Raw genomic sequence first — 15495 nt, forward strand, 5'->3', positions numbered from 1 at the left:
CAAACGTATCTCTGACATCAGTGTCCTGTTTCTAAACATATCTCTGACATCACAGTGCCCTGCTTCTAAACGTATCTCTGACTTCAGTGCCCCTTCACAGTGTCCTGCTTCTAAACGTATCTCTGACAACAGTGTCCTGCTTTTAAACGTATCTCTGACATCAGGGTCCTGCTTCTAAACTTATCTCTGACATCAGGGTCCTGCTTCTAAACGGATCTCTGACATCACAGTGCTCGTCTCTAAACATATCTCTGACATCACCGTGCCCTGCTTCTAAACGTATTTCTAACTTCACAGTGTCCTGTTTCTACACGTATCTCTGACATCACAGTGCTCGGTTTCTAAACATATCTTCGACATCACAGTGCTCTGTTTCTAAACGTATCTCTGACATCACACTGCCCTGCTTCTAAACGTATCTCTAACATCACACTGCCCTGCTTCTAAACGTATCTCTGACATCACAGTGCCCTGCTTATACATTATCTCTGACATCAGTGCCCTGCTTCTAAACATATCTCTGACATCACCGTGCCCTGCTTCTAAACGTATCTCTGACATCACACTGCCCTGCTTCTAAACGTATCTCTAACATCACACTGCCCTGCTTCCAAACGTATCTCTGACATCACAGTGCCCTGCTTCTGAAAGTATCTCTGACATCACACTGCCCTGCTTCTAAACGTATCTCTAACATCTCACTGCCCTGCTTCCAAACGTATCTCTGACATCACAGTGCCCTGCTTCTAAACGTATCTCTAACATCACACTGCCCTGCTTCCAAACGTATCTCTGACAACAGTGTCCTGCTTTTAAACATATCTCTGACATCAGGGTCCTGCTTCTAAACTTATCTCTGACATCAGGGTCCTGCTTCTAAACGGATCTCTGACATCACAGTGCTCGTCTCTAAACATATCTCTGACATCACCGTGCCCTGCTTCTAAACGTATTTCTAACTTCACAGTGTCCTGTTTCTATCTACACGTATCTCTGACATCACAGTGCTCGGTTTCTAAACATATCTTCGACATCACAGTGCTCTGTTTCTAAACGTATCTCTGACATCACACTGCCCTGCTTCTAAACGTATCTCTAACATCACACTGCCCTGCTTCTAAACGTATCTCTGACATCACAGTGCCCTGCTTATACATTATCTCTGACATCAGTGCCCTGCTTCTAAACATATCTCTGACATCACAGTGCCCTGCTTCTAAACGTATCTCTGACTTCAGTGCCCCTTCACAGTGTCCTGCTTCTAAACGTATCTCTGACAACAGTGTCCTGCTTTTAAACATATCTCTGACATCAGGGTCCTGCTTCTAAACTTATCTCTGACATTAGGGTCCTGCTTCTAAACGGATCTCTGACATCACAGTGCTCGTCTCTAAACATATCTCTGACATCACCGTGCCCTGCTTCTAAACGTATTTCTAACTTCACAGTGTCCTGTTTCTACACGTATCTCTGACATCACAGTGCTCGGTTTCTAAACATATCTTCGACATCACAGTGCTCTGTTTCTAAACGTATCTCTGACATCACACTGCCCTGCTTCTAAACGTATCTCTAACATCACACTGCCCTGCTTCTAAACGTATCTCTGACATCACAGTGCCCTGCTTATACATTATCTCTGACATCAGTGTCCTGTTTCTAAACATATCTCTGACATCACACTGCCCTGCTTCTAAACGTATCTCTAACATCACACTACCCTGCTTCTAAACGTATCTCTGACATCACAGTCCCCTGCTTCTAAACGTATCTCTAACATCACACTACCCTGCTTCTAAACGTATCTCTGACATCACAGTGCCCTGCTTCTACATTATCTCTAACATCAGTGCCCTGCTTCTAAACAGATCTCTGACATCACAGTGCCCTGCTTCTAAACGTATCTCTGACATAACAGTGCCCTGCTTCTAAATTATCTCTGACATCACAGTGCCCTGCTTCTAAACAGTATTTTTGACATCAGTGTCCTGCTTATAAACATATCTCCGACATCAGTGTCCTGCTTCAAACTTATCTCCGACCTCACAGTGCCCTGCTGCTAAATTATCTCTGACATCAGTGTCCTGTTTCTAAACATATCTCTGACATCCGTGTCCTGTTTCTAAACATATCTCTGACATCACAGTCCCCTGCTTCCAAACGTATCTCTGACATCAGTGTCCTGTTTCTAAACATATCTCTGACATCACAGTCCCCTGCTTCCAAACGTATCTCTGACATCAGTGTCCTGTTTCTAAACATATCTCTGACATCACAGTGCCCTGCTTCTAAACGTATCTCTGACTTCAGTGCCCCTTCACAGTGTCCTGCTTCTAAACGTATCTCTGACAACAGTGTCCTGCTTTTAAACATATCTCTGACATCAGGGTCCTGCTTCTAAACTTATCTCTGACATCAGGGTCCTGCTTCTAAACGGATCTCTGACATCACAGTGCTCGTCTCTAAACATATCTCTGACATCACCGTGCCCTGCTTCTAAACGTATTTCTAACTTCACAGTGTCCTGTTTCTACACGTATCTCTGACATCACAGTGCTCGGTTTCTAAACATATCTTCGACATCACAGTGCTCTGTTTCTAAACGTATCTCTGACATCACACTGCCCTGCTTCTAAACGTATCTCTAACATCACACTGCCCTGCTTCTAAACGTATCTCTGACATCACAGTGCCCTGCTTATACATTATCTCTGACATCAGTGCCCTGCTTCTAAACATATCTCTGACATCACCGTGCCCTGCTTCTAAACGTATCTCTGACATCACACTGCCCTGCTTCTAAACGTATCTCTAACATCACACTGCCCTGCTTCCAAACGTATCTCTGACATCACAGTGCCCTGCTTCTAAACGTATCTCTGACATCACACTGCCCTGCTTCTAAACGTATCTCTAACATCTCACTGCCCTGCTTCCAAACGTATCTCTGACATCACAGTGCCCTGCTTCTAAACGTATCTCTAACATCACACTGCCCTGCTTCCAAACGTATCTCTGACATCACAGTGCCCTGCTTCTACATTATCTCTGACATCAGTGCCCCATCACAGTCCCCTGCTTCTAAACGTATCTCTGACAACAGTGTCCTGCTTTTAAACATATCTCTGACATCAGTATCCTGCTTCTAAACTTATCTCTGACATCAGGGTCCTGCTTCTAAACGGATCTCTGCCATCATTGTCCTGCTTCTAAGCGTATCTCTGACATCACAGTGCTCTGTTTCTAAACATATCTCTTACATCAGTGTCCTGTTTCTAAACCAATCTCTGACATCACATCGCTCGGTTTCTGACCAGATCTCTGACATCACAGTGCCCTGCTTCTAAATGTATCTCTATGCAAAACAACAGTTGATGGACAGAATACAGAACAATGTCATACATTCACCCCAGTACAGAGATCTGGGCCTAAATCCATTGTTAAACCCAGTTCAGACATGGCCATATGCAAATCAGCCTTGACCCTGTGCCTCATGGGAACAGTCCAGCCCCAACTGCCAAGCCATGTCTTTCCTGGACCGGAATCAAGCATCCTAGGACCGGTTTCTAGCTATCAGCCGTCTTCAGCCAGGATAGCTTGACTCCAGTGGTGTGGAGAGCATGGGACTCATGTCTGAGTATACCCAGCCCACTCGGGGTGAAAATTGCAAAACAACAGTTGATGGACAGAATGCAGAACAATGTCATACATTCACCCCAGTAAATGTATCTCTGACATCACAGTGCTTTGTTTCTAAACGTATCTCGGACATCATTGTCCTGCTTCTAAGCATATCTCTGACATCACACTGCCCTGCTTCTAAATGTATTTCTGACATCACAGTGCTCTGTTTCTGAACATATCTCTGATATCAGTGTCCTGCTTTTAAACATATCTCTGACATCACAGTGCTCGTTTTCTAAGCGTATCTCTGACATCATAGTGTCCTGCTTCTAAACGTATCTCTGACTTCACAGTGCTCTATTTCTAAACCTATCTCTGACATCACACATCTCGGTTTCTTAATGTATCTCTGGCATCACAGTGCCCTGTTTGCTAGTCTTTGACCTCACAGTGCCCTGCTTCTAAATGTATCTCTGACATCGCAATGCCCTGTTTACCAGTCTCAGACATCACAACACCCTCCTTGTTGGTGTTTCGCTTACATCACAGCGCCCCGTTTGTCTGTGTATCTGTCTGACATCATATCGCCCTGCTGCCTTTCAAATGTGTGGCATCAAGGCGCTTTTCTTGTTGGTGTATCTGTGACTCTGAAGAGAGTGCATTCATGGGATCTGGGATCACCTACAGTTACCCGCCCATACGTTAGAAAGGATGAAGTAAATACAAATGTACATATGCAAATATTTCTCAAAGACTCCTGTGCTTTTATGCCTCCTATACAGCCATGCAATATCACTCAGGACCTTGAGCATGCAGGTTAGGAACATTTGAGGGCGCATTATCTCATATACAGCACAAACGTCAGCCTTATTGTCCACTAAAGATGACATTAACCGATGTTGATTGTAACCCAGTGCGGAGACCTCCTCCGCCTGCGGAGTGTGCGGACATTTGCCTTCTCCGCATTCCGTGGAGAAGGCAAATCACCACACACTCCGGAGCGGAGTTGGCCAACCCCCGCCTCCACCCCCACTATTAACAAGTAAGTAAAGATTAATTAAAAATATATTTAAAACCACTTACCTCTGTACTGCGGCATCCCCGGGCTGCCCTCCTCCTCTTCCTCGCCCTATCGGTAATCCGTGAGAAAACTGCACATACGCACGTGCCTGCACATTTCTACCAAGAAATGTTCATGCGCGGTCGCGCGCACATGCGTAGTTTTCATAAGGATTACCGATAGGTCGAGGAAGAGGAGGAGGGCAGCCCGGGGACGCAGCAGTACAGAGGTAAGTGGTTTGAAATGTATTTTTAATTAATGTTTATGTTATACCTAATTGTCATTGCAATGGTACATTCCGTTCCCCCGTTCCCTCCTCCCGCTTGGTTTTCCCCTACCTGAAGCTCACCTTGGAATGTTGTGTTACTCTCGAGTGAGGAGAGTGATTGGCCAATAAAGTATACTCTCTTCTCTTTGCTTCCTGTCATCTGTATACTTCCAACAGTTTACTTACTTGATAATAGGGGTGGTGGAGGCGGGTGACGCAGCGGAGTGCCACAGAGTTTGTTTGCCACTCAGTGGACCTCCACTGAGCCCAACTACGCTCAGGGTTAGATAATTACCCTCCCAAAGTTATTGGACCAAACCCAAGATGAGAAAGCATAAGCAAGAAAGGGCAATTAACAGTTTTTAACACCTGTCCGTATTGGGGTATTAGGTCTGTTAGCACACTTTTGTAATTAGAATGGGCACCATCTTTTTTTTTTTTAAAAAAATTTTTAAAACCTTTATTATAAAAGAGCACACAGCTATTCAGCCTAACATCCCGGAGGCAAGGCAGCATAGTATCAGGAGGAAAATAGTGCAAAGCGATTTACATCAGGACATTGCAGGTTGTTTTTATATTTTATAAAGATAACCAAACCAAGAAAGAAATGCCAAAGGGCACAGAAGATAGGCAATGGAGTAACGAGGACGTGTATGAGTCGGTCAGAGGCAGAGGAGGACAGGTAGAGAATCGATAAAAGAATGAATAGTAGGATGGGGAGGGGGGGGGAGGAAAGAACAGGAGAAGTACAATCAGCATAAAACAGTTGGTGTCACAGGTTACGGTGATAGGTGTTCGTCACGGGGAATAGGTTCCGGTGGTAAGCACACATCACCCCTATATGCATTCCATGCCCCCCACACTTTGTTCCACGTCTGAGGCCTCCCCCTGGCAGCATACACCGTCTTTTCTCTGAGCATACACCAATCCATGTTGGCTTTCCATTGTACCACCAGGGGGGCCGTAGCAGCACCCCATTTTTGAGCAATATCTCGCTTAGCAATCATATTGCCTAGTGTCGCCCAACGAGTCTGCGCCGTGTTGTAATCATTCGGTTCCCAGACGTTGAGGAGGCACCTTCGCGCCTCCGCAGCCAACTCAACACCAGTCACCTCTCCCATAATCCGATGTACTCTCGCCCAGTAAGGGGCGATAACGGGGCATTCCCACAGAATATGCATAAAGGTAGCGAGAACCCCGCAACCACGACGACAAAGGCCATCGGGCGAGAAGCCCATGTGCACAAGCCGGGGGCCGGTGACATACACCCGGTGAAGGATTTTGAATTGCACCAGTCGGAGACGCGAGGAGATGGCGACCTCCTTAGGGGAGGACACTGCACTCTGCCAGTCCTCGTCGTCAAGTTCCAGGCCATCTGCCACCCATTGTTCTCTCAAGCACAGGAGGAGATCAGTTCTAACATTTATCAGTTTTTTATAGGACAAGGAAATAGCGCTGTCAGGCATATGGCCGTCCAGAATCCTGTCCTCCAAGGGGGAGCTTTCGGGGATCTCGCCCTCCGCTGGCCTAGCAGCAATCAACGCGTGCCTCAGCTGGGCGTAGCGGGAAAACTCCGAGCCGCCCAAATGATACTCGGCCTGCAGTTGGGGAAAGGTCTTGACTTCTCCTTTAACAACAATGTCTTCCACCCTGGAGATACCTATGAGGTCCCATTTATCAAAACCCTTGGTGTGCCACAGTCTGCCCAGGATATCAGAGTCGTACAGTGGGGTGAATCTAGTCAGTCTGCCCTGCCAACCCTGTGCTTTAGTAATCATCCGCCAGGTGTGAACCGCTGCCTTGGTCGGGCCCGTGAGGCGCCGATCGAAGGATCTGGAATACAGGGCGCGATAATAGTTGCCACCGCGCAAAAGCCATCTGTCCATTGCGTAGCCTGGGCTATCCGCGGGGCCATAAAAGCCATGGTTGATGGCAGTGAGCTGAGAGGACCAGTAATACCGCCGTACGTCCGGCAAGGCGATACCTCCGTCATACCACGGTAATGTGAGCTTCTGGATGGCGACACGAGGTCGACCCTCCCAGAGCAAAGCGCATTGCAGGCTCTCAATTTCTCGAAAATAGCGAGCCGGAACCGAGTCCTGAGTGTTCTGTAGGGCATACAGGAACCTGGGCAAGGACAGAATGGGCACCATCTTAACTATTCCTTCTAACTGAGAAAGGTTATGACTCGTGAAACCATTTTTGCGAGTCAGAAATCATTTTCTAGCTCGCAGAAGGGGTCTATAAATTCAAAATTAGTTTCTTGCGGTCACAAACCCTGTGATTCTGCAGAGTGCAGCAAATAGGAAAGTGGCAACTGTGCGAAGGTGCCATCACAGCTGGAACTAAAATAAAGGCTCGACCCAGGATTGTTTGTGTGGTATGAGAAATCTCTCTCTGGATTTATTTATTCAAAGAACAACTTATAAGTGCCCTTTCAAACAAATTTACAAATCACCCCAAATATGCAAAATTATTAATAGTGCAATAAAACAGAAATTAACAGGTTTGAATATTATGTGAAATTATTGAGATGGTACATACAGTTTGTTTAGAGGGGAAAGGTGGGATCTCCACAATTTACAATTTAAATTTAAAAAAAGAGTCGCAGGTCGATTTATAATTCAATTTTTTTACCTTTCGTTTTTAGGTTCATGCAGCATCCCAAAAACTTCACCTTGATCGCGTCTTTTTTGGATAGAAAGGTAAGTTCACTTATTGCAAGTGTTCGTGAACACACTTTGTTTGAGGAGACTTAATTTAAGGAATTTTAAAGGCCCAAATATCATGGTCATCTGTTTTGTGGGAGCTGTTTTTTTTTTATAGTATTAGCTATTTTGCTATGTTGCTTGATTTTTATTTTGCTTTTGCTTGACTTAACATGAAAGTTTTAATACACAGTCATGCCATTGATATGTGGTAATTACAATGTACAGTAATATGTTCATAAAACAGGCGTGCCTGCCCTTGGTGAAACAAAGAGCGTGACATGTCCTGCTGGTGTCCAGGCAGGCTGTGCCTGAGCAATAACAGCACCTTTACACCTATGTGAATTCAATCCTATGGTATGGGTAGCGCTGCCGTAATGCCCACATTATATAGGCCTCCTAAGAGCAAATGAAACACCAGAACTTTCAGCATGGATTTGCTTACATATAGGACACAATGTTGCCTGAGCCACGAAATGTTCCTCATGAAATTACCTTTAGGCTATGCATGAAAATGCTAAAATGTTTGCCAGGAAATCACCAACCTTTTACCTACATTTCTCCCAAAAGTCAGTAAATTCCCAAAATATCTTCTCTAGAAGTCATGAAATGGATCTAAGCACGAGCCAAGACATTTGCAGTTGTTCACATTCAGATGGCTTCAAATTAGCTATTAAACTCGCCCGTATTAGTTGTTGGTGTGTTTTATAGAGTAAAACTCACCTACACCTTTCCAGAGGCTTCATGGCGCTAATCCAGCCGAAAGGAAGGATGTGAAGCAGTAGCAGCCGCAGAGGAAGGGACACTCAACCAGGAATAGGGGTGGACAATACCAAGGTGTTACAAGTTTCCTAAATTTCGCTTGATCAGTGAAGCAACAACGGCGACAAGAATCCCAAATACATGGCATTTCCCCCTTGTAAGCCTGTAAACTCCCTTTAATTGTCATGATGTTTCCACACAATCTCCAGATTTTCCTTTCAGTGATCCTACTTTTTATATCATACGGGTTATGCATTTGTCACCACTAGGCATGACGCTTCCTTATTTAAAACATGAAACTACTACCCCCTCCTCCCAACATTAAACCTTAAAATACCCTCAAATCCTCAAACAACCCCTTTATTACCTCTTTGGAACTGATGGTTCACATTCCTCACTAGCTGCTGTGAACGGTGCATCTCCGCTCTCGGCTGCCGCCTTTGCTGCTGGCTGCTTTTCGGCCAATGAGGTACACAGTGTCTCGTCTTGTGCACTTGTTGCCTGGTCTCCCGAGTGTATCCTGTGATGTTCACCTTGTGTGTGTGTGCCTTCCTTCTTTTATCTCCGGGCCTCCACACTGCTTGTATCCACTACCTGTAGACTTGTCCCTTTGTCTGCACCCTTTTTTCACTCCTGCAGCATCCTTTGTGCTATTGGTCTATTCATCTATTCTCCAAAAGGGCTTTTAATGCAGTCTGTTGTGTTTGAGTGCCTTCTACCGGACAAGACCGCCCCACCCACAAAGTTCAGTGTTTTTGGACCCCAGTCCAGATCTGGAAGCCCACTCGTTTGTTCTTGATGTCAGGTGCTCTGTGCCAAGACAGGAGTTGTATGTCAAGGCCCCTCACTTTTCCTGCTGCAATCCTGTGACATTGGTTCCTTTTTATTTATTTTCAAAAGCCCACATTACTCTGTATAGGCGCGATGCAATGTCATATTAAATCCCTGGTTCCGTATAGTTTTGCTTCTGGTTCTGCGTCCGTGCAGTCTGCCAATCCTTACTTCTAAAAGGACTCCATCATTGGCCTTGGGGACTCGAACCGCGTAACTGAGGAAGTCACTAGCCTGACTTTCCCCAGAATGCCAGAAACCGGTCCTCTGAAGCTTGTTTCCGGTCCAGGGAAGACATGGCTTGGCAGTTCGGGCTGGACTGTTCCCATGAGGCACTGGGTCAGACTGATTTGCATATGGCCATGTCAGAACTGGGGTGGCAGAGTGGGCTAAAGAACGGTAATGGATTAAACCCAGATCAGTTGACTGGGTGTGAGTGTTTGATTAAGATGCTCCGTCCATCACCACCCCCTTTTGTACGGCTTTACCCAGTGGCAGGGACACAGGACACGAGCCACCATGCCTAGCATGGTAAAAGGGGTCCAGACCCTACTTATATGATCTTCTTTAGGGTCCCAGCCTGCCTTTGTTATTGAAACAAAACTTTCCACTGTTTCATCATATTATCTACCTGAATCAACATTTATCTTAAGCCTCTTGGCTCCTTTATATGGTGTCCTGACCTAATTCCAATTGAACTTTTTTCCTTTTTCACTGTGAAACCGTGGTAATAGTGTAACTTTTACTTTTTGATCTACTCCTCAGATTCTTTGACCCTAGATAAAGCTGCACTGCCTTTCTGCAAGGTTCATGCTATGCAAATACTTCATACAGACAAACATAGATATTCGTCTTGAGTCTGTGCAGTCTTTCTAACATGGGCACCAAATGTTACCTGCATAAACTTTCACACAAATTAAATCTTGTTCTGTCTTCAGATTATATTGCTCCGGATATACCTCCCTCAAGCGTTCCGCATCCTAAACTACACACTGTGTTCTAACTAACACTATGCAGTTAGTGGATATGACTGTACTAAACTAAATAAGTGAGGGCTGCCAGGAGAGTTACATGTGGGCCACATTTACATTCATACTTTCAGGGAGTAGTGGACCCTCCTTTCAGTGCGTCTACATAAGCTAAAGGTGCATTTAGAAGGCGCACTGAAATTGCACCACCTTTTTGTGGTGAACGTTCAGTGTAACTGCTAAAAGCATGTTTGCGTCTATGTCCATGTCAGTAATACGGCGTGGGCACAGAGGCAAGGTGATTCCATCATTTACATGGGGCCAAGCAGCCGTGAACATGAGGGAACGCCCTCCCAGATAGCTCTATATGTGCACCAGCGCTATCGGTATTACAAAAGGTTCCACACAAGCATCTGCGGCCCCTTCTGAAATACCAAAGTGCCCCAGGGGTGCATAAAGCATGTGCAAATTCCCGTTGCGCCCCCAGGATGCTTGTGTAATACGGCCCCATGTCACCTATGACTGGGTCCCCTATCAAGCGCATCTCAAGTATGAGTTTGTGACACTCGGGACACAAAAACCCTTTTAGCAGTCCAAGTGAGGGGCAATGCCACTGGGGGCCCGGGGGGTGGAAGTGTCAGACCAATGTTGGTTGTACGCTGGAATACCTGAGCACCACCCTGCAGATACTGGCTACACCCTGGAATATTTCACCAACACTCACATACGTGTAAGCTTTATCAGTGCCTAGGAGGCAGGGGCACAGTACTATTTCTCCTGCCATGGCATTTTCAATAGCCATTTCTTTCACTGGTGCACACTTTTTCAGATGGGCACTGCTTCAGCCAAGCCAATAAGAGCATGCGTTTCAGCCAGGCAGTAATATTGCACTTGGATATTGTAGCAGAACCTGAAATATTGGAATAGTCCTCTTCGGAGCCGCCAGCAAAACATGTGGCTTTTAAGGAAATGTGTTTGGAAAATTGTTCTGTGAAATGCACCATTTGGCTCTAAACCTCCCTGGATAGGGGACAGTCTGACGCTCTCTTGGCACTTTGTGGGGATTAGTGTGGAAAATATTCCATAGCTTTGTATGGAGTAGGGGTGCCAGATGGCTGCATGTTGGCACTGCACAGTGTTTCGGGTTCATTGCTTCTGCGTTCACTGGTTCTTCTGGCCAGGGCCTTCAGTTCACATGAACGGATCCCAGGTGTGGAGTAGGACAGGGGGCTGGAGGCTTGCTGCCCTGCAGACGTGGAGACATCTGGTAACATTATCAGCGAGGCTGTTTGTTCCCGGGCTCTAAGCAGCCTTTTTGCCAAAGGAAGCCAGTGACCGCAATCTACATTTTAAGGAGCCACCATTTTGAAATGATTTGTACATCGAAAAATAAAAGAGCAAATGAAGCAGAATTATTTCACGTGTCGCAAAAAATAGATCCGTCTGTACTTTTATTGATTTAATTTGTCGTCTTTTGGATTAAATTTAGAGCTCTGTACTTGATTGACAGCTTGCAACGCCTTGCTCTCTTCACCACATTTAACCCCTTCTTCCCCAGCGTTGCAGATTTACTCTTGTCCCATCCAATCTACTCTTAAACCCTTCCATCTTGTCTGCACTCATGTCCCACACACACCTTCACCATCCTAGCCAACATCACTAACAGGGCCTCCACTTTTCCCTCTTGTTTTTGAACTCCTTTTCTCATTCTCATGAACCTTACTTTGACCATTTTCTTTACAATAAAAAATAATGTATCAATTCCTTTCAGAATTGGGAACTTTGATATTTTGGCCTTTTAGGCCTTAATGCACTCTCAGAAGAGTTCTACTCTGCCCCTCTTTGTGAAGGGATTGTCTTTTCTAGTGTGCTATTTTGGATTGGCCTACTTTGTATACTATTGTAGTGACTTTGAAGCACCCCAGTTGATGCTGGCGGAGCTCTGAGAGGTGTGCAAGCACCACTTTAGCAACCAAACATCTTTAGAGTTTAAATACAAGATTACAGATCTCACCCATATAGAAACCTAGAGATTTTAAAACCAGCCGGTGCCTCTAAGAGGCAGATAGGGCTGGCCAGAATTAGGTCTAATTACGAAAGTAGAAAGGGGGAGATTAAGCCAGCGCACGCACTCCTTGGGCAATAGGAAAAAAAACAGAATAGAGTGTGGGGGGTTTGGAGGGTGGAATTACTTATCCCTCAATGGTTTGTAGATCTGTGCACTATTTAGACTTCTCAGAAGTTCGAACAAGAAAGAGAAGAAGGCCAATCTTTTGGAAGAGGAAGCCTCACCCACACTTTGTGTCATGCTTCATCCCAGGCAACCTCGCCACACCTAGGTAGGACGGTACCACCAGGGCGGACTCGACCTCCAAAAAGCGAGGGTGGAGGGAGTTCTTAGATAAAGTATTGCTGGACAATGAGGGATTCAAATCAACGAAAAATACCTCGAGACAACCCAGGTTATCACCTTTAATGTTGGGGACCTCTGGTATATCTAAAAACAGTTATGAAATGGAATATGAGCTCAGTCCTTCCCCCTTAAGCCAACATGTTTCAGCCCCGATCTGTTGCCTATAAAGGTCATGGGCATTCATCAGGGCCAAGGATCCCTAATGAACTGGCCTATTTACCAGTGAAAATGCTAGTTGAAACCAATTATGCCCAGGTGAGCCCTACCTGGTTTGTAACTAATTACAAGCTATCCAAGGAGATACCAGCTACCTGGGTTGGGAGGGGACCCTGTCCTCTGTAGTCACACATTCTTCAAGAGGCTCATTGCTCCTTAGTCTACGTGAGCTCCTCACCAGAGGCTTTCTCTTTCAAAACATTGGTCTTCTCTTTCCTGTTAGAACTTCCGAGAAGCCTAATTGGGCTACAGATGAGCTACAAACCATTGAGGGATAGGTAACCCGCCCACCCATATAGCTACCACACCCTATTGTGTGTCTTTTCCTTGCCAGATGTAGGCACATGTCTGCTGGCTGATGCTTGCTGAGAATTTTGGTCACACCTGGTAGATTTCTTGTGACCCACAGGGTATGAAGATTTACTTACTAGCCATGGTGAGCAGAGAAAACGCATGTCTTCCATGTTGCCTTCCTTGTACCTTACCCGGGGAAGGGCCCGTATTGGGATGAAAAGGCAGTCTAGTGAATAACTCAGCAGTTTATTGATGAACTACCCCAGTTAGCACACACGAATTTGGATTGGTTTACTAAAGACTTTAAGTATTCACCAACTTAGTTCAGAATACATGTAGCAAAATGGTAATTAAAAACACTAACATATTGACAATAGCAAACCTAAAGGAAGTGTACAGGCTAAAATAATATAGCATCGTCATAGTCTGTAAATAGCAATTCCTTACTTGCCCTTAGGGGGGATGATGTACAGAATGTGCACACCAGAACAAAGGATGCATACAGCCCAAGCGGACACAGCACACAATGGTACCCCACTGTCTGGGTAAGATACCAAATGTACTTGGAGGGGTCACCCCATAATACAGCAGTTCTCTCTGCTTATAGGGCATTGCACCCAGTTTGGAGCTGTTCAGACAAGGATGCAGGAGAACATATTCTTGTGACCAGGACGTGTGAAAACAGCTTGATGAAAATGTGCATACTTAAATGACGTATTACCTTTGTCTTATATACCTTATATGGGCATCACCAACATGCACCTATGCATCATATATGTACAGCTTAGATGCACAGTTGTATACCGGCTTTATGTTATTGAATGTTAAACTTAACATGGATGACTATTCAGAAGCGAAAGTTATATGTCAGAGGCCAGGGCCACAGGTCAGATGTCACGCAGACATGACTTCATAAAGGGTAAAGTGCAGGGCACGAGCCGGGGGTTAACGCGGGTGGACGGCGTCCACTCAGTATTTTCACAGGGTGAACACCTTCCACCCTGCCAAGAAGTGGGCCTCACTAAATAATGTGCTGAGCACATCCAGGTGTAATTTCCAAACACCAGGACCCTTTTAGCAGCGCCTGCACGTTGTCTGCTTTTCATTTGCAACAAGCAACAACGTGCCGGCGGGGACGGGGCTTTCTTATTTTAGACTCCTGCTGGGCCCATAACAAAGGGCAAATTTAAGGGTCCGTCAGGCCTCCTTTTGTTCTGGGTCTCCTGTCTGGGAGCAACCAGGAGCCTCACAACTAGAAGCAAATGCAGCAGAGGTGAAGCTAAAGTTAGCACTTCTCACATACTTAAGAGCGGCAGCTTTTCACTTTGTTCAGGCTCTGTTTACTAGATATGCATGCAGCGTGAGAATGTCAGATGTGTTGGTCTCTTCCACTATTTACACAAAATAAATGTCATTTATATAGCGTTTACTATCCTTGAGGAGGCATTGAAATAATCTAAGTACCACTATTTCTTCTTATATAGCGCTACTCATCCCAAAGCAGTGTCGGAGCGCTTTTCATCACACGTACATAATAAGTTGTGGCTTGTGATGCCACTTCCTATCATGTCAATTCCTGTGATGTAACATATTGTCATGTGCCGTGATGTCACGCGCCGTGATGTCACTTGCATACTGCCTATCTAGGTTAGTCCACCACTTCTTTATTTAGGACTTGTGCCCTGGTAAAGTGATGTAAATGTAAATGTATAGGCATTTATATAGCGCACTACTTACCCGTAGGGTCCCAAGGCGCTTCGACCGCTGCGAAACCCTTCCTGGCTTCCCTGAGAGATGGTCCCTTAATGGGTATCTCCAGGGTGAGACCAGGCATCCCCGGCGGTCTGGTGGGGCCGTTAGTGAAGATGAGGCAAGCTAATGCCCAGAGTTGCCGAGTGTGATCGCTGATCAGAGTGGGCACTGAGGCGAGAGAATTATCGAGTCCGCTGACCCTGGTCCAGAAACCTGCCGCGCCGGGAATCGAACCCTGGTCCCGGGCCGTCCTCTGCTCTCAGGTCTGCCGCCTCTAACCAGTGAGCCACACTACTTCACAAGTGAGCAGACAACACAGCTCTGATTGGCATGCCGCTGGCTGTATGCGATCCAGACATACCTGTTTTTCAGCCTGCTTGTGCAAGAAGACAATTTCAAAGTTTAATTCACAGTTAATTATTTTTAGACAGACAGACAAGTTGGCATTTGCTCATTTTTATCCCTGATACCAACTCTAATTAGCAGCAGGAGGGCCGAACAGTCACTGAGTTAACCCTCATTTCTGGTACACAGGATGTATCACAGGACATCGGTACACCCTCTTGAAACCTCAGCCCGCCTCTACGTGCTACATTGCA

General features: G+C 45.7%; 1 protein-coding gene across 11 annotated transcripts in view; it reads left to right on the top strand.

The window, feature by feature from the left end:
• NCOR2 (nuclear receptor corepressor 2) overlaps positions 1–15495 on the top strand; it is a 1233371-nt gene that overhangs the window by 709755 nt on the left and 508121 nt on the right. For all 11 annotated transcript variants that reach the window (XM_086942885.1, XM_086942883.1, XM_086942892.1 and 8 more), the window contains exon 13: positions 7603–7657. In XM_086942885.1, the coding sequence (XP_086799011.1) occupies positions 7603–7657 (55 nt within the window). The remainder of the gene's footprint in view (positions 1–7602; positions 7658–15495) is intronic.

This window comes from Lissotriton vulgaris, chromosome 11, assembly GCF_964263255.1.
Source record: "Lissotriton vulgaris chromosome 11, aLisVul1.2, whole genome shotgun sequence".
NCBI lineage: Eukaryota > Metazoa > Chordata > Amphibia > Caudata > Salamandridae > Lissotriton > Lissotriton vulgaris.